This window comes from Salmo salar, chromosome ssa25 (assembly GCF_905237065.1).
Source record: "Salmo salar chromosome ssa25, Ssal_v3.1, whole genome shotgun sequence".
In the NCBI taxonomy this organism is placed as follows: domain Eukaryota; kingdom Metazoa; phylum Chordata; class Actinopteri; order Salmoniformes; family Salmonidae; genus Salmo; species Salmo salar.
Genome location: NC_059466.1, coordinates 27,507,922 through 27,528,015, shown reverse-complemented (window position 1 = coordinate 27,528,015; position 20,094 = coordinate 27,507,922). Strand labels below are relative to the sequence as shown.

At 41.2% G+C, this 20,094-nt stretch overlaps 1 protein-coding gene across 1 annotated transcript in view; it reads left to right on the top strand.

Moving 5' to 3' along the window:
• Positions 1 to 272: 272 nt before the first annotated feature.
• Positions 273 to 20,094, top strand: part of LOC106586468 (calcium/calmodulin-dependent 3',5'-cyclic nucleotide phosphodiesterase 1A) — a 56,363-nt gene continuing 36,541 nt past the window's right edge. Inside the window, exons 1-2 of the mRNA XM_014173816.2 lie at positions 273 to 1,085; positions 7,479 to 7,505. Of these exons, the coding sequence (XP_014029291.1) occupies positions 973 to 1,085; positions 7,479 to 7,505 (140 nt within the window). The 5' untranslated portion in view covers positions 273 to 972. The remainder of the gene's footprint in view (positions 1,086 to 7,478; positions 7,506 to 20,094) is intronic.

The following is a 20,094-nucleotide window of genomic DNA, read 5'->3' as shown; positions in this document are numbered from 1 at the left end:
TTTGTGATTGATAAAGGAACTGACGCAAGCACCAGGACATTTATCTATTGAATCTATTCTATAGCTGCCGATGCTCTGCTTCCCTGGCTGCAGCAGCTGTCTGTAGTGTCTAATGGTCTCTCTCAGTGTGGTGCCCCTGAATGATTTCTAGGTGGGCTTGATAATTATGTCATAAGCAGCTGACACTAATTGTACATCCCTAGCATCTCTCAATGGATATGCCTGGACAAACAGAGCGGATGTGATGTGAGATCCATAGAGGATACTGCTGCTACAGCTTCTGATGAGCATCTACTGGCCACATCACGTTACACTGGATCTGGATGTGAGCAAATGCAACTGAACTCCTCTTGGTGAGAAAGGAATCTCTGCCTCTGCGAGGTGGAGCCGCTCGCTGCTGCCTAGCTCTGGTCTCTCTGCTCCGCTCCTCTCTGAGAGTGATGAGAGAGGTACAAGAGAGAGACGGGGAGAGAGAGAGAGAGAGGTAAAGAGAAAGAGAGAGAGGTACTAAAGAGAGAAAAACAGAGAGAGAGAGCGAGAGAGAACAGATAGATAAACAGAGAGAGCGGTACTAGAGACAGACAGAGAGAGAGAGAGAGAGAAACGGAGCGAGAGGTACTCTAGAGAGAGATTGAACCATCTGACAGTCAGACAATGAATGTCAGTGTGTAGTGGAGAGTGGTTCATTTCTGCCTGCCTGACAGTGTTGCACTGTGTGAAGCAGCTGTCTCTTTTTCTGCTCTGATACTCTAATAGGCCAATAAGCGCAGTAATGCAGAAGCTGTAGAGAGGAGAGAAGAGACACAAGCCTCTCATGACTACAGTACAGGGATGATGCTTTGAGGACCAGACTGAGAAGCGCTCTGAGGATTCAGGGTTTCAGACCGCAGAGTGCAGACCGAGAGAGAGCTGCTGTGCTGTACATACCTGAGATACTGCAGTTAATCGCTACACCTTTATAACACATTCAGCATGGATCTGGATCTGGATGAACTGTGTACTTACACAGATGGCATGGACAACAGCTCCTTAAAGTACCCAAAGACTGAGCAGACTGAGAAAATGTGGATGCGACTCAAGGGAATGTAAGTTTTTTTTCTTCTTCTTATCCTTCCTTTTCTTTTTCATCTTTCATCCCTCCTCAGCGAGGAGCTGACCAAGAGACGTGATCTGTCAGGGTGGTTGAACGAGTGAGATGCTTTCAAGCTCTTGTGTAGAAACGTTTATTTGTTAAAAGAACTGATGCAGTGTTTAACGCCAGTTCTGACGCGTTGCTGCAGTATCTTTGTATTCCATCACTATACTGTATATCGAAGCAGGTTTATTGGTATTCTTATGTGTACATATTTGTTTTGTAAACAATACATCACAGGGTGTATAAATGACTACTGTAGGTTTGAGAGGATTGGGTACATTATATGATTTCGGTGTATATATGTACTGTAGGTACACTAAATGACCAAAAGTATGTGGACACCTGCTTGTCAAACATCTCATTCATAAATCATGGGCATTAATATGTAGTTGGTCCACCCCTTTGCTGCTATAACAGCCTACACTCTTCTGGGAGGCTTTCCACTAGATGTTGGAACATTGCTGCGGGAACTTGCTTCCATTCAGCCACAATAGCATTAGGGAGGTCGGGCACTGATTTTGGGCGATTAGGCCTGGCTCGCAGTCGGCATTCCGATTCATCCCAAAGGTGTTCAATGGAGTTGAGGTCAGGGTTCTGTGCAGGCCAGTCAAGTTCTTCCACATTGATCTGGACAAACCATTTCTGTATGGACCTCGCTTTGTGCACGGGGCTATTGACATGCAGAAACAGGAAAGGGCCTTCCGCCAACTGTTGCCACAAAGTTGGAAGCACAGAATCCCTCTAGAACATAATTGCATGCTGTAGCGTCACTGGAACTAAGAGGCCTAGCCTGAACCATGAAAAACAGCCCCAGACCATTATTGCTCCTCCACCAAACTTTACAGTTGGCATTATGCATTCGGGCAGGCAGCGTTCTCCTGGCATCTGCCAAACCCAGATTTGTCTGTTGGACTGCCAGATGGTGAAGCGTGATTCATCACTCCAGAGAACGCGTTTCCACTGCTCCAGAATCCAATGGCGGCGATATTTACACCACTCCAGCTGACGCTTGGCATTGCACATAGTGACCTTAGGCTTGTGTGTGGCTGCTCGGGCCATAGAAACCCATTTTCATGAAGCTCCCGACTAACAATTCTTGTGCTGACGTTGCTTCCAAAGGCAGTTTGGAACTCGGTAGTGAGTGTTGTAACCAAGAACAGAAGATTTTTACGCACTACGCGCTTCAGCACTCGGTGGTCACATTCTGTGAGCTTGTGTGGCCTACCACTTTGCGGCTGAGCCGTTGTTGCTCCTAGACATTTCTACTTCACAATAGCAGCACTTGCAGTTGACCGGGGAAGCTCTAGCAGGGCAGAAATTTGACAAATGTATTTGTTCTAAAGGTGGCATCCTGTGGAGGTGCCACACTGAAAGTCACTGAGCTCCCATTCTACTGCCAATGTTTGTCTATGGAGATTGCATGGCGGTATGCTTGACTTTATACACCTACCAGCAATGGGTGTGGCTGAAATAGCCGAATCTACTAATTTGAAAGGGTGTCCACATACTTTTGTATATGTAGTGTATGTATTTAGCGTGTGTGTGTATACGTACAGTACCAGTCAAAAGTTTGGACACACCTACTCATTCAAAGGTTTTTCTTTATTTGTACTATGTTCTACATTGTAGAATAATAGTGAAGACATAAAAACTATGAAATAACACATATGGAATGATGTAGTAACCAAAAAAGTGTTAAACAAATCAAAATATATTTGAGATTCTTCAAAGTAGCCATCCTTTGCCTTGATGACAGCTTTGCACACTCTTGGCATTCTCTCAACCAGCTTCATGAGGTAGTCACCTGGAATTTATTTAAATTAACAGGTGAACCTTGTCAAAAGTTATTTATTGCCTTCTTAATGCGTTTGAGCCAATCAGTTGTGTTGTGACAAGGTAGGGGTGGTATACAGAAGATAGCCCTATTTGGTAAAAGACCAAGTCCATATTATGGCAAGAACAGCTCAAATAAGCAAAGAGAAACGACAGTCCATTATAACTTTAAGACATGAAGGTCAGTTAATCCGGAAAATGTTAAGAACTTTGAAAGTTTCGTCAAGCGCAGTCGCAAAAACCCTCAAGCGCTATGATGAAACTGGCTCTCATGAGGACCACCACAGGAATGGAAGACCCAGAGTTACCTCTGCTGCAGAGGATAAGTTCATTAGAGTTAACTGCACCTCAGATTGCAGCCCAAATAAATGCTTCACAGAGTTCAAGTAACAGACACATCTCAACATCAACTGTTCAGAGGAGAATGCGTGCTTCAGGCCTTCATGGTCGAAATGCTGCCAAGAAACCACTACTAAAGGACACCAATAATAAGAAGAGACTTGCTTGGGCCAGGAAACACAAGCAATGGACATTAGACCGGTGGAAATCTGTCATTTGGTCTGTTGAGTCCAAATTTGAGATGCAGAGTAGGTGAACAGATGATCTCTGCATATGTGTGGTTCCCACCGTGAAGCATGGAGGAGGAGGTGTGATGGTGTGGGGGTGCTTTGCTGGTGACACCGTCAGTGACTTCTTTAGAATTCAAGGCACACTTAACCTGCATGGCTACCACTGCATTCTGCAGCAATACGCCTTCCCATCTGGTTTGCGCTTAGTGGGAAAATAATTTGTTTTTCAACAGGACAATGACCCAATACACACCTCTAGGCTGGGTAAGGGCTATTTGAACTAGAAGGAGAGTGGTGTTGCTGCATCAGATGACCTGGCCTCCACAATCACCCGACCTCAACCCAATTGAGATGGTTTGGGATAAGTTGGACTGCAGAGTGAAGGAAAAGCAGCCACCAAGTGTTCAGCATATGTGGGAAGTCCTTCAAGACTGTTGGAATAGCATTCCTTATGATGCTGGTTGAGAGAATGCCAAGAGTGTGCAAAGCTGTCATCAAGGTGAAGGGTGGCTACTTTGAAGAATCTAAAATATATTTTGATTTGTTTAACACTTTTTTTGGTTATTACATGATTCAATATGTGTTATTTCATTTCATAGTTTAGATGTCTTCACTATTATTCTAAAATGTAAAAAATTTGTAAAAATAAAGAAAACCCCTTGAATGCGTCGGTGTGTTCAAACTTTTGACTGGTACTTACTGTAAGCCGATACCAGTATTTGTATTTACCTACTGTTTTTACAGTACATGAATGAACAAATTAATTAATGATTTAATGGAAGTAATAATGGTATAATATGTGTTCTTCAGCAGTTCTATTTTTACCTTATAATCAATATATTACCACATAAGATTGATTAAGCTAAATACAGCTGGCACTATGATTACACTAATTTGCAGTTGCATAATATATCATTTTCACAGTTTACAACAAATGAATCTGTCAATTATATAGCTGTTAAACTTGTATCTGACAAACGTGTCGCAGTAGTAGAAAACTGTTTATCACTGAAGCTTGTCTAAACTCATTATGTATTCAATAGTTCATTATAATTTGCACTCACAGTACACATGTTTACGCCCACACACACAATCCACCGCTGAAATCCCTGATCACATAGTACTCAATCACACACTGTCCCCTGAGCATCTCCTCTCTATGCACGCACACACACACACACACACACACAGGGTTGGGGTGTAACGGATTACATGTAATCCATTACAAGCATGGGATAACAAAAAACGGTAACTGTAATCCGTTGTGTTGCAAGAAAGAATATTGCAATCAGATTACAGACACTTTGAAAAACTAGATTAATATTTCAAGGATTACTTTTAAATTCAGAAAGGATGTTTGTGAAAAAAAAATATTTGACACTTCACTGTTTTCTCAATGACTTTCAAATCAGCATTGAACAATAGCGCAAATTTAAGTTTGTTGCATCTGAGCGAGTCTGACCACAGGTCAGAGACCACTATGATGACACACCAAATGTGTTTGATGGATTGCGGGAAAAGAGCAGGAATGGGCTTTTGTAGGCTACGGTCCAAGCTATATCTTCCAATGGTGGGACTGCTGTCGCCATCCAAAGATTATCCAAATTGAATAAACGCTTGGAGGTAAGGATGACAGCAGTGGTGTAGTCTACGGTGATACGGATATCACTTATTATTGATATCTACATAGCGCATTGATGTGAGTCACACTGCTGCTCTCTCATTTAGCTATTTGCGGTTTACGGATTGTGGTTGTTGTGGATGGCTGTTCACAAATCTAAATGTGTATTTGAACCCAATAATAGTTGAATTCAAGAAGTTTAAGCTGCCTATCAATCATTGTTTTTGAAACCAGTGGGCAGCAAGTAAAAAGTGTGCTCTTGCAACAGCTGCATAGTGCAGATCCCAGCCTTTGGAATAAACATAGGGCTTTTATTGCTCAATCTAATTCATGCTGATAAAAATACATCCATAGGCCTAATGGACACATGCTCAAACACCCACACTTTTGATAGACATAAATGGGCAATCTGTGGTTGCTACACCCATTTTTAGACTTATAAATTATATATATTAATGTAAAGATAGACTTTAATCGTATTATTATATGTAGTAGAAAGCAATGGGTTGGAAGAAGCCTACATAACCAACCCATAAAGTAAAATGTAATATCCATGTATGGCCAGTTATGTATTTTTGTCTTCTTCTAATGCCTCTTAAGGGGAAAGTAATCTAAAAGTAACTGAATGTAATCAGATTACATTACTGAGTTTGGGTTGTTCAAAAGTTACGTTACTGATTACAATTTTGTAACTAGTAACTAACAAATTACATTTAGAAAGTAACCTACCCTGCACACACACACACAAACACACACACACACTGCTTTCAATGTAATCCCCTGAATACCTGTGGCTCACTGGTGTAGGAGAGACAGTTGTGTTGCTATGGAGCAGAGCGGGGGAGGAGAGGGGTTATGAGAGGAGGGGATGGAAGAGGAGAGGAGGGATGGAGAGGAGAGTATGGGAGAGGATAGGAGAGGATAGGATAGGAAATGAGAGGAGGGGAGGGGGATGAGAATAAAATAGCGTTCTAGAGGATAGGAGAGGATGGAAAGGAGAAGAGAAAAGTAAAGAGAATAGGATAGGATAGGAGAAGTAAAGGAGGGAGAGGATATAAAGGGAGGAGAGGATAGAAAGGAAGAGGAGGAGAGAAGGAGAGCAGAGGGAAAGAAAGGAAAGAAGAGAAGGGGAGAGGAGGGGATAGGAGAGAGGGGAGCAGAGGAGAGGAGAGCAGAGGAAAGAGTGGAGAGGAGAGAAGGGGTAACAGCGGGTAGAGCAGAGCAGATACCTGTATATCCTCTTTTGATCTAAGTCAACACAGCTGGGGTAAGCAGTGATCGCTCGCTGGCTGGCTGATTGACGGACTGACTGGCTGACTGGCTGCCTGATCTCAGATATTAAAATCCCTGCTCCAGCATTATAATCACCTCAGCTCACAAAGAGCAAAACACACACACACACACACACACACACACACACACACACACACACACACACACACACACACACACACACACACACACACACACACACACACACACACACACACACCATACACTCACACAGACTCATTGTATAGTCAGGACTCTCCACTGAGCACTTCTCCCCTCCCTGAAATGACATGATGTCACACTGAGCCTCTGTATAGGAATAGGCCACATACAGGGCTACATGTCAATCTAACAGTCTAGGGAAATTTTATTTAAAAAATGATTGAGCTAAATTGATTTTGCTCTTTTCTCATAACTTTTCTTGTTGAAGCTGTCTCTTGTCTTAATGCTTAAAAGTACAATTTCAAGCACTTTTTATAAAATAAGAAAAAAACATTTTGTGTGATGCATAATTTACTGCTGTTGAAATGATTGCTGTGAGTGTGATAATTCCAGTGATTCTCTTGCAACATTCCTCCTCTTCACTGGATCTTCACACCAGATTAAACACCCTGGTGAAGAAGTGTGTGTGTGTGTGTGTGTGTGTGTGTGTGTGTGTGTGTGTGTGTGTGTGTGTGTGTGTGTGTGTGTGTGTGTGTGTGTGTGTGTGTGTGTGTGTGTGTGTGTGTGTTCTCCACTACCCTATAGTTAGAAGGAGATGACTGAATGGAGAGGAGAAAGAAAACATAAATGTACATGACTAATCTGAATCTCCTAGACCAGACTGCTCCAGAGCAGAAACACGCTCATTATTTATATCTGGCTGTGTCTCAAATGGCACCCTATTCCCTATATAGTGCACTACTTTTGACCAGGACCCATAGGGAGGGATCTGTTTAAAAGTAGTACACTATGAAAGGAATGGGGTGCTATTTGGGACACAGCTCAGAGCGTGACGTACCTTGTATGGCCTACTAATCTAATGTACACTCCTCATCTTGTTTTTCAGGCAGAAGTACAAAAACACATCTCAAAGGTATGTCACATGGTATCTGTCTATCTACTGTCTCTCTCTCTCTCTCTCTCTCTCTCTCTCTCTCTGTGTGTGTGTGTGTGTGTGTGTGTGTGTGTGTGTGTGTGTGTGTGTGTGTGTGTGTGTGTGTATGTGTATATATGTATGTGTGTGTATATATGTATATACATATGTGTATGTATATGTAGTAGCTACCGAATGTCATTTTTTGGTGATTTTGGACATTTACAATGAGAGCCACTATGCATGTTTTGATGCATGCTTATCTGAAGGACTGTCTGTGTGGAGTCTTGAGTCGCTAGGGCAACAGGCCTGCCTGCTCTGCTCTGAGAAGAGGAGCAGACTGAGGGGCAGAGAACGGAGAGGAGAAAAAATGCAAGGAAATCAGGATAGAGAGCAGTGGCAGCAGTACAGATAACGCATCCACAGTTAAAGGTTAAATAAAATAAAATCCAAAATGCTTCTCAAACACTGCCAAAAGCTAACACTATATGATGCCTTGTCTCCTTATTAATTTAGCCACTTACTTAGCTAACTAGCAAGTTAAACCATATACACAGCTTCCACTTTCTCCCGTTGTGCTATTTACAAACAAACATGTGACTGGCTCAACTGTTCTGGGGAACTATGGTAAGCTTCATAATGTAAAATAATGTTACAGGTGAAATGAAGAACGCAATCTGCTTCATCTCCTAATGTATTGCACAAGTTGACTGCAGGTATTTACTTAAAAAGAAGCTACAAATATTCACAAATCTGTTGAAAAACTACAAAATAGTTTCAACGGTATTGACGGTATTGAAAAACCATCCCGTGGCTGTTTCCAAATACCGGGGCATACTGTATATACAGTATACCACCCACACCTAGTGTACATAGCAGGGAGGGGCAACCGCCAGCCTGCAGCCCTCATTTTGAAGGCCCGGAGATCAATTTCCAAAAAATATGAAAAAATGGTGGGGAGAACTCAGTCGGGGTCTCAATTTACTGTTGAGAGTTAGAATATTCTAATACACAAGGTGCAATTTCGAAATGTGTTTTTTCTCTTGTTATGTCAGTCACTGACAGTCACTCAATTACCCCATGTCAGCAAAATTTGTTTTATTGGTAAGTTAGTCTAGCCAGCTATCTAAACTTGTAGTAATCATGGTCAAATTACCAACCGGGGGCCCACATTGATTTTGTTAGTCACTCTTACTCAGATATCATAAAAACATGCCAACATTTCTCTCCACCTCATGGCAAAATGTGTAGAATTGCAGCAAACAAAAATGTTCTTTAAGGCCCATGAAAATGAACTCTAAAACAAAAATGTTTCTCTCCACTGTCAAGAGGGGGGCCACTAAATTGTTTTGCTTGCAAGGTGTGGGTATGGATGTGGGTACGCAGACCTGCGAGCCACTGCGGCCCCTTATGATGAGTTCAGATTTTTTTTGTGGCCCCCACACCCATCAAAGTTGCCTGGGGTGGTTGATTAACCAAACCATTTTTAGGAATCTTCATGAATAGATAATGTTAGTTAGTGGTGTTGATTGTAGCAATAGACTTTCAAATATTGACTCCTGGATGAGTCATTTCAACTGGCCCATAGAGTTCTCTCTCCACTAGAGGTACCCATTGAACTATCCCACTAAATCCACTCAATGTGACATCAACAGGGGATACTGTACAGCAACAGGAGATACTATACAGTATGTTGAAAATGTTCAAAAATGTAATCGATCAATTGCAATTAAATCCCAATATTCTGGACTGCTGTTCAAATGTAGCTTTGAGGATGCCATAGCTCAAATGTATTTACTAAATGTGTTTCTAGTTTAAGTGATTGGCCATAATTTTACTGAAGCTCTATATACTGTTATAGTGTAATAGCTTTTGATAAGGCATCAATGACATGAGCAGAGCAGATATGAGACAAGCTGTGACTCTAATAGCCAACTGTCAGTCAAGATGTCTCAGTAAAAGCGTGAAGACATGATTTATTCATAGTGCATGTACATGCAGCTTGTCTTCAGAGTGAGCAGAGGCCAGATTGGTCACTCCACAGTGCCTTTTGCATCCCTTTGATATTTTAAGTAGACATTTTGCACCAATACTGCATTTTAAAAGCCTTTTTTCATATGAATAAAGACTTGCTAAAGTACCAAAATTCAGCATTTTGACATGTCCCCCATCAACCTTGTGTCATTTTTAGGAAGATTTGACCCCACTTAATCCCCAAATTTCTCCAAGTTTCACCATTATTGTTAAGCCCAAGTTATTTTTTTACTTTGACAAAGTCATTTCTGAAGATGAATATTTATTTAATGTGATTAGTGATTAATTGTCCCTCATTTTAAGGTCAATCCTGTTACGTAAACTGAACTCTAAAATAAAAATAAACATTGAACATCTGATAGTCAAAAATCATAGTGTAAAAGCAGGTGAGCTGGTTGTACTCCATTTTCTAGTGTTTAGTGTGGGTAACTGTTTTAACAATCAAATGTTTTTGTGAAGCTTGCGTTCAAGTGCCACTCCCTGTTGCCAAGCTTCCATTCCCCCGTCACAAGGGGATTTATGGCTGATGTAGCCCTTTCCTGCAGTCAATGACCAAAAGTACTCTCTTTTGGTCATTGACTGCATATGAGTCAAGCTGTGCCTCTGACAGTCAACCGTCAGTCAAGCTGTCTCAGTAAAAACGTGAAGAGATGATGTGTTCATAGTACATGCAGCTTGTCTACAGAGTGAGCAGAGGATAGGGGAGGTGGCTATAAACTACTTTAGTTTTTGTATTCCTGGCTTTGACTCCTTTCCTCCGTCTATAGCTATTGTGTGTTCACGCACAGTATGTATGCTCAGTAGATACTGTACCTCTCTGTGTGCACTGAACCCTTTCCCTAAACCCTCTCTATCTCATCTATTCTGTTGTGTGAATGTATGTTCAGTAGGTCCTTGAACCCTTTCCACCCAAATCTAAACCCTATGTTGTGTTTGTGTGTGTACTTGATTATACTGTGACTCCAATCCAGTTTTAACCTTCTATTGTGCACATATGTGAAGTATGTTTAGTAAGTCTATGTCCCTGACCCAGCAGCAGCAGATTGGTTAGTTGATTCACTGTGCTGTGGTGTTTCCTGGCAACCAGCTGTTCTCTCCTTTCTATTTTTCCCCCCTTTTCATACTCTCCAATGATAGGCAGCTGTTAATGGACAGCCAATCATTGTGAAGTGTAGCCATTCTATTCAGGAATGTGGCCTTCATAATAACAATTGAAGGTACTGCAGATGTTGATCTCGATGGTTGGTTTAACTATAATGTTGAATTGGTTTCTGATAGAGGTGATATCTTTGAACAACTTGGCATCTTCTCAAACTCTGTTCTAGTGTTGGGCGACGTCCAGATTTCCATACCTTCATACCGTGCCTGTGCTATCCCGTGGTATACAGCATTACCAGTAGCGTGCACAAGGGGCCTTTTTCTTTTTACGTAAAAAAGGCAAAAAAACATCACTTACCAGAATGCTAACAAGTACTAAAGAATCCCCATAGCTGATGCTAGGTAAATGCGAACGAGCGCATGGAAACATTTACTAGTAAGACAGATAGCCCAGCCCATGCAAGTATCTTAATATGCAGTTTGCGGCATACATAAAACAAATACTAGACAGCAGTGATCTTAATCCAGGAGGGGATTGTCTGTGCTGCTGTTAGCGACCAAGAAGCTTGATCTTTCAAGCTAACTTTAGCCACTTAGCTAGCTAACATTAGCTAGTTAGCAAAACCCAGCTGGACATAATTTATGGCACACCTTACATAGTTAGTTAATTTAATAGTTATAAGATATATAACTGGCAAACGTTACTAGTAAATTTCATGCAATGTAACTTGATCACCTCACTTAAATTGCGCTGCAGGAGTGACTCAGCTCACAAATCTCCAGTTTTGTTCATTGTGCTTCTTTGTAAAAAACACACGTGACTGGCTCAAACAACTGTTTTGGGAAGCTAGTACCGGTAAGCTTCATAATGAAAAAGAATCTAAGAGGTGAAATTATGAACGAAATCTGCTTTATCTATTGTCGGTGCACAAGTTGACTGCAAGTATTTATTTAAAAAGTACAAATATTCACATTTATAAAAAAACCTGTATTGACGGTATTGGAAAATCATAAAGGTTTTTTCAAAATACCCCGGGATATAGTATATACTGTACGGTATACCTCCCAACCCTACACTATATACATACACTATGTGGTTGGCAGGTTGCCACACCACTGAAAATAAGTCAATGTCCTAATGTATATGGACAGAGACAATCAGCCTGTTGATATAGGGAATGTATAGGACCCTTGTTTAACCATAACTACAAGAATGTCTGAACAATAAAAGGCAATCACTAGTGAATATCCTGTCCTTGCTTTTGTGTCACTCTTATTCTTTGTTTAAAATCCCCTGATGTTGACTGTCTATTGTAAACAGAAGTGCCTGTCTGCTCCTCTCTCGTCCCCTCTTGATTAGATCAGACCCTGCAGCACCATGCTTCCTTAGAACCAATTCTGCCACAGAATCAAAGTGTTGCAATGCAATTACCAATTCCAATTCCTCTACGTTCAATCTGTGTCACGTACAGTACGTCAGGCTCCCTCTGATTTCAGTTAACAACCAAGCATGGAGATTTAGTTTCGTGTTTTTAAATAGCTATCTGTTTGTCAGGTTATTACCTTTCCATAGACATTTGCTTAACATGTTGTGTGGTGTTTTTGCTGGATATATAGACGGGTTAGCTGATAACGGCACGAAAACGATGCGTGTGCTTCAATGTGGCAGAAGGCTGTGTGTGTTGTGATTCTGGATGGACAGATAGCTAGCAACAATGACAAGATGCTGCCATGGGGAATCGTAAGTGGCTCGTTTCAGCTAGTTTTATCTTGTTCTTGATACCATGTCTTGTTTTGAGGTGTTTTGACTGATGTCACGTCTAGGCTAATATGGCACAAAAAAAAAGTTTAAATATGGTTTACATGTTGTCAACAATCTAAGCCAACCTTGTCTGTTTTGCCCCATAGTTGCGCAACCATTGGTTTTGTTGCTAAACAACCAAACCGTCTTAAAGTTAATTGAACCCTTTTTGATCTAATGGAGAGACAACGCATTCCAATTTGTTGTTGCTATAGCAGCATGTGACGTGTCATCTATGGGACATCGTAGTAGTCTGTGGCTTGAGGTTGACGCATAGTGCTCTGGAGTAGATCAATTAAGCATACACAAGTTCCGGATGAGACCACTTTCATCGTGGAGATTCACTCTACAGTTATTAATTGTTCAACACACACTGAATCCAGGAAAGACAGGCTGCGGGTGTAAAGCTAGTACAAGACTTAACAGTTGAAAGTGTTACTCCACTTCACATACTGCCATACTGAAAATCCTCATAGCACCACAGGGCTAACAGAGCTATCACAATCACATGCTAACAGGAGAATTGGGGTGACAGGTAGTCTAGCGGTTAGAGCGTTGGGCCAGTAACTGAAAGGTTGTTGGTTCAATTACCAAAGCTGACAAGGTGAAAAATGGATTGATGTGCCATTGAGCAAGGCACTTAACCATAATTTACTCCAGGGGTGCTGTACTACTATGGCTGACCCTGTAAAAACAACATATTTCACTGCAGCTATCTGGTGTTTGTTTTTTCTTGAGGGGGGGTTCTGGTGCCTTTTTGCCTTTTTTCTGCCTCTGCCTTTCTGCCTTTTTCCATGACACAGATTGAAATACGGTGAGAGCTAAATGCAGAGCTACAGAGTAGTGCACCGTTTCCTTTCACTCTTGTCAGGGCAAGGAGAGGAACACCAGACCAGCCAACATACCTGGGTTTAAAGACTATTTGAAATAATTTCAAATATTGTGTCTGTGCTCGATTGAGCTTGCCTAACTTAATGGACTAATACAATAGTCCTAAAATGACAAACTGGCACTCCAGGCAAGGTAGCACAAATGCTTTAAATATTTGAAATATTTTGAAAAGTATTTGAACCCAGGTCTGGCAGAAAGTCAACAGAAATAGAAGAAAAGTAACCTGTTCTGCACTGGCTGTGGGCTCTGGGCCCTGTCTGTCTGTCAGATACAGGGAGAAAAGAAATGACTAAAGCTGTTGCACACCCCCAGCACACACAGACAAACACACACACACACACACACAGTTGGATTTAGGAATAATTCAGCTGTACTAGACAAATAGTTAGGAATAGGTCCGATGCACCTGTAGTGGAAACACATTCAGGAATATTTCACTAGGGCCCTTAGAAGCACATGATCAATGGCTTGACATGCTTTTATTACTTACTGGAGTGGATGTTATTGTACATTATATTCTATCATTTGTTTGAAAGATAATGACTGATTGCGCCTCAAAGTCCTTAGTGTCTTGTAACAAATGAAACATGGCAAGCAGGCCAGCATGCACACAATATTTGGGTGACTCCTCACTCGTATGATAGTTATTTGGTTTAGTGTCACCCTATCCTGCAGTAAATGACCAAAATGGCCCTTTTTGTCTCATGGGTGGAATGTTATTAATATTTTTCAGAATAAAGATTGTTTAAAAAAAACAGACAAAAATCCAGTTTTGTTATAGTTCAGTCTTCTGTGATGTATATAAAGTGCAATATTGGGATGCAAACTCAAAATGTAATACATTTCAACTCTATATCTGACATGGTACAGTTGTCTTTTTTTGGACAGGTTTTCCAAAAATATCAAGAAAGCTGTAACTTGGGATTTATTTGGATCCTCAAACAAGCCATAAAGGATATGTTTTGCGCTTAAGAATGGGAGAATGGAAAAAGCATGGTAAAGCAATCCATAATGGCATCCAAATATAGCCCTGTATTCCATGTACCACAGCCAACACCAATACTGGGCTGGCTCAGGCCCAATGCTGACCAGTGACTGAGATTCTACTTGGTTCTGGGTTGCTAACATCAGTAATAATTATGACAATTAATATAAAGAAATACATAATTATAATATATGCAATTTAGCAGACGCTTTTATCCAAAGTGATTTACAGTCATGCATGCATTTATTTTTATGTATGGGTGTCCCCAGCGGGAATCGTTGCAAGCGCAATGCTCTACCGACTGTGCCACTTTTGTTTTACGTCCTGAACATACCCGGTACCCAGGGTTCACTATTGATTTGGCTCTGACTGGTAGGGTACCCTATTTACAGCTACTCTAGTTGTTTGTTGGTTTGTCTTCTTCTGTTCATAAGATTCATTCTAAACTCTCAGGTGAAACACGTCTGAGCTAAGGCGAACCTTCAAGGTAACCTTTACAGTCATCATACTGTTTGTAGCGCCCTTTCAACATTACTTTGAATTCAACCTCTTCACCCTCTTTATGTTGTCTCTCCACGCTGTATTGTATTTCACCTCTGTCACAGTGAACTAGATAAGAATAGAACATTATTATAATAGCAAAATTGTTTCTTTAACGTAATATTACAGCTTAAACAGTGAACATTTATGGAGAGTTTCACTTCTTTTAGAACCTATCATGTTTAGCTTTTCAAGTTTAGAAGAGTTGCGTAAGTCATTGTGGTGCCAGTACATATTTTCCACTCTTTGATGTTAAGCGCTGAAGTGAGTTTCTTAGTTCCTTCCCTCCCGGACAACAGGCAATTGTGTTGAAAGACCCAAAGCAACCTAACCCAATGCCATTTCAAAAGAACAATAGTCTCTCATGACAGACTGTTAACATGTAAAATCAAATAGCTAGCTAGGGCATGCAAGGTTTGATTCTGCATTCCAAGATTATGTGAACACTTGTTGCATCTTGTTAAGTTTTGTCACGTGATATCGTGTCAGGTCAGGTATAGCCTGGAATATGTTCTGTCTGTTATAGCTTGATATAACCTGCGAAATAGTGTCAGTTGTTGCGACTATTAGGCCTGGTAGAGTAGTACAGTATCTCTCTCTAACATCTGCCTTCTTTTTTTTGAAACAGCTTTCCTCTTCCCCCTGCTTTCGTCAAGTGTTTCCTCATGCTGAAGACATGATTAGATCCAAGCTGACAGGAAAATGGCTTGGTAGTGCTTGAATAGCAGGGTCGGGGAGTAACGGATTACATGTAATCTGTTACATGTAAGGGATTACAGAAGAACGGTAACTCTAATCCGTTACGTTACCAGCAAAAATATTGTAATCAGATTACAGATACTTTTGACAAAACTAGATTACTTCAAGGATTACTTTTAAATTCAGAAAGGATGTTTGCAAAAAAAATCTTTCACACTTCTCTGTAGTCTCAATGACATTCAAATCAGTTTTGAAAAAAGGTGCAAGTTTAAGATTGTTCCATCTGAGCGAGACTGACCACAAGACAGAGACCCCTATGATGACACACAAAAAGTGTTTGATGGACCGCGGGAAAAGAGCAGGAATAGGCTTTTGTAGGCTACAGTCCAAGATATATCTTCCAATGGTGGGACTGCTGTCAGCATCCAAGGATTATCCAACTTTAATCTACGCTTGGAAGTAAGGATGACAGCAGTGGTGTAGTCTACGATTATACGGATATAACTTATTATTGATATCTACATAGCGCATTTATGTGAATCACGCTGCTGCTCTCTCATTTGGCTTTGCGCCTTACAGATTGTGGTTGTTGTGGATGACAGTTCACAAATCTAATTGTGTATTTGAACCCAATAATGGTTGAATTCAAGAAGTTTAAGCTGCCTATCAATCATTGTTTTTGAAACCAGTGGACAGCCAGTGAAAATATGCTCTTGCAACAGCTGCATAGTGCGGATCCCAGCCTATGGAATAAAAGTGGGGTCTAATGGACACATGCTCAAACTTGCACACTTTTGATAGGCTTGAAGGGGAAATCTGTAGTTGCTACATCCATTTTTGGACGTATAAATTATATTTATATACAGTTGAAGTCGGAAGTTTACATACACCTTAGCCAAATACATTTAAACTCAGTTTTTCACAATTGCTGACATTTAATCCTAGTAAAAATTCCCTGTTTTAGGTCAGTTAGGATCACCACTTCATTTTAAGAATGTGAAATGTCAGAATAATAGTAAAGAGAATGATTTATTTCAGCTTATATTTCTTTCATCACATTCCCAGTGGGTCAGAAGTTAACATACACTCAATTAGTATTTGGTAGCATCGCCTTTAAATTGTTTAACTTGGGTCAAACGTTTCGGGTAGTCTTCCACAAGCTTCCTACAATAAGTTGGGTGAATTTTGGCCCATTCCTCCTGACAGAGCTGGTGTAACTGAGTCAGGTTTGTAGGCCTTCTTGCTCGCACACGGTTTTTCAGTTCTGCCCACAAATTTTCTATAGGATTGAGGTCAGGGCTTTGTGATGGCCACTCCAATGCCTTGGCTTTGTTGTCCTTAAGCCATTTTGCCACAACTTTGGAAGTATGCTTGGGGTCATTGTCCATTTGGAAGACCCATTTGCGACCAAGTTTGAACTTCCTGATTGATGTCTTGAGATGTTGCTTCAATATATCTACATAATTTTCCTGCCTCATGATGCCATCTATTTTGTGAAGTGCACCAGTCCCTTCTCAGCAAAGCACCCCCACAACATGATGCTGCCACCCCCGCGCATGATGGTTGGGATGGTGTTCTTCGGCTTGCAAGCGACCCCCTTTTTCCTCCAAACATAACAATGGTCATTATGGGCAAACAGTTCTATTTTTGTTTCATCAGACCAGAGGACATTTCTCCAAAAAGAACAATCTTTGTCCCCATGTGCAGTTGCAAACCGGAGTCTGGCTTTTTTATGGCGGTTTTGGAGCAGTGGCTTCTTCCTTGCTGAGCGGCCTTTCAGGTTATGTCGATATAGGACTCGTTTTACTGTGGATATAGATACTTTGTGCCTGTTTCCTCCAGTATATTCACAAGGTCCTTTACTGTTGTTCTGGGATTGATTTGCGCTTTTCGCACCAAAGTACGTTCATCTCTAGGAGACAGAACACGTCTCCTTCCTGAGCGGTATGACGGCTGCGTGGTCCCATGGTGTTTATACTTGCGTACTATTGTTTGTACAGATAAACGTGGTACCTTCAGACATTTGGAAATTGCTCCCAAGGATGAACCAGACTTGTGGAGGTCTACAATTTACTTTCTGAGGTTTTGGCTGATTTCTTTTGATTTTCACATGATGTCAAGCAAAGAGGCACTGAGTTTGAAGGTAGGCCTTGAAATACATCCACATGTACACCTCCAATTGACTCAAATGATGTCAATTAGCCTATCAGAAGCTTCTAAAGCCATGAGATCATTTTCTGGAATTTTCCAAGCTGTTTAAAGGCACAGTCAACTTAGTGTATGTTAACTTCTGACCCACTGGAATTGTGATACAGTGAATTATAAATGAAATAATCTGTCTGTAAACAATTGTTGGAAAAATTACTTGTGTCATGCACAAAGTAGATGTCCTAACCGACTTGCCAAAACTATACTCTGTTAACAATACATTTGAGGAATGGTTGAAAAATGACTTTAAATGACTCCAACCTAAGTATATGTAAACTTCCGACTTCAACTGTAAAAGTTTGGACACAGCTACTCATTCAAATCAATCAAATCAAATTTATTTTTATATAGCCCTTCGTACATCAGCTGATATCTCAAAGTGCTGTACAGAAACCCAGCCTAAAACCCCAAACAGCAAGCAAAGCATGTGAAAGAAGCACGGTGGCTAGGAAAAACTCCCTAGGAAAAACTCCCTAGAAAGGCCAAAAACCTAGGAAGAAACCTAGAGAGGAACCAGGCTATGAGGGGTGGCCAGTCCTCTTCTGGCTGTGCAGGGTGGATATTATAACAGAACATGGTCAAGATGTTAAAATGTTAAAATGTTCATAAACAACCCAAGGGGGGGCGCCAACCCAGACAGGAAGACCACGTCAGTGACTAAACCCACTCAAGTGACGGACGGCATGGAAGAACACCAGTAAGCCAGTGATTCAGCCCCTGTAAAAGGGTTAGAGGCAGAGAATCCCAGTGGAAAGAGGGGAACCGGCAAGGCAGAGACAGCAAGGGCGGTTCGTTGCTCCAGCCTTTCCGTTCACCTTCACACTCCTGGGCCAGACTATACTTAACCATAGGACCTACTGAAGAGATAAGTCTTCAGTAAAGACTTAAAGGTTGAGACTGAGTCTGCGTCTCTCACATTGGTAGGCAGACCATTCCATAAAAATGGAGCTCTATAGGAGAAAGCTCTACCTCCAGCCGTTTGCTTAGAAATTAATTCATTCAAGTGTTTTTCTTTATTTGTACTATTTTCTACATTGTAGAATAATAGTGAAGACATGAAAACTATGAAATAACAAACATGGAATGATGTGGTAACCAAAAATATATTTTATATTTGAGATTATTCAAAGTAGCCACCCTCTGCCTTGATGACAGCTTTGCACACTCTTGGCATTCTCTCAACCAGCTTCATGAGGTAGTCACCTGGAATGCATTTCTATTAACCGGTGTGCCTTGTTGAAAGTTAATTTCTGGAATTTCTTTCATTCTTAATGCGTTTGAGCCGAACAGTTGTGTTGGGACAATTTAGTATACAGAAGATAGCCCTACTTGGTAAAAGACCAAGCCCATATTATGGCAAGAACAGCTCAAATAAGCAAAGAGAAATCGACAGTCCATCATTTAAGACATGAAGGTCAGGCAAGGTAGAAAATTTCAAGAACTTTGAACGTTTCTTCAAGTGCAGTTGCAAAAACCATCAAGCGCTGTGATGAAACTGGCTCTCATGAGGACCACCACAGGAAAGGAAGACCCAGAGTTACCTCTGCTGCAGCGGATAAATTCATTAGAGTTAACTGCACCTCAGATTGCAGCCCAAATAAATGCTTCACAGAGTTCAAGTAACATACACATCTCAACATCAACTGTTCAGAGAAGACTGCGTGAATCAGGCCTTCATGGTCGAATTGCTGCCAAGAAACCACGACTAAACAACACCAATAAGAAGGAGAGACTTGCTTGGGCCAAGAAACATGAGCAATGGACATTTGACCAGTGGAAATCTGGTTCAAAGTGGAGATTTTCCAAAGTGGAGATTTTCCAAAGTGGAAATTTTCATTTCCAATCGCTGTGTCTTTGTGAGATGCAGAGTAGGTAAATGGATGATCTCCGCATGTGTGGTTCCCACCGTGAAGCATGGGGGAGGAGGTGTGGGGGTGCTTTGCTGGTGACAGTGTTAGTGATTTACTTAGAATTCAAAGCACACTTAACCAGCATGGCTACCACAGCATTCTACAGCGATATGCCATCCCATCTGGTTTGCGCTTAGTGGGACTATCATTTGTTTTTCAACAGGACAATGACCCAACACACATTCAGGCTGTGTAAGGGCTATAAGACCAAGAAGGAGAGTGATGGAGTGCTGCATCAGATGACCTGGCCTCCACAATCACCCAACCTCAACCCAAATGAGAAGGTTTGGAATGAGTTGGACCGCAGAGTGAAGGAAAAGCAGCCAACAAGTGTTCAGCATATGTGGGAACTCCTTCAAGACTGTTGGAAAAGCATTCCAGGTGAAGCTGGTTGAGAGAATGCCAAGAGTGTGCAAAGCTGTC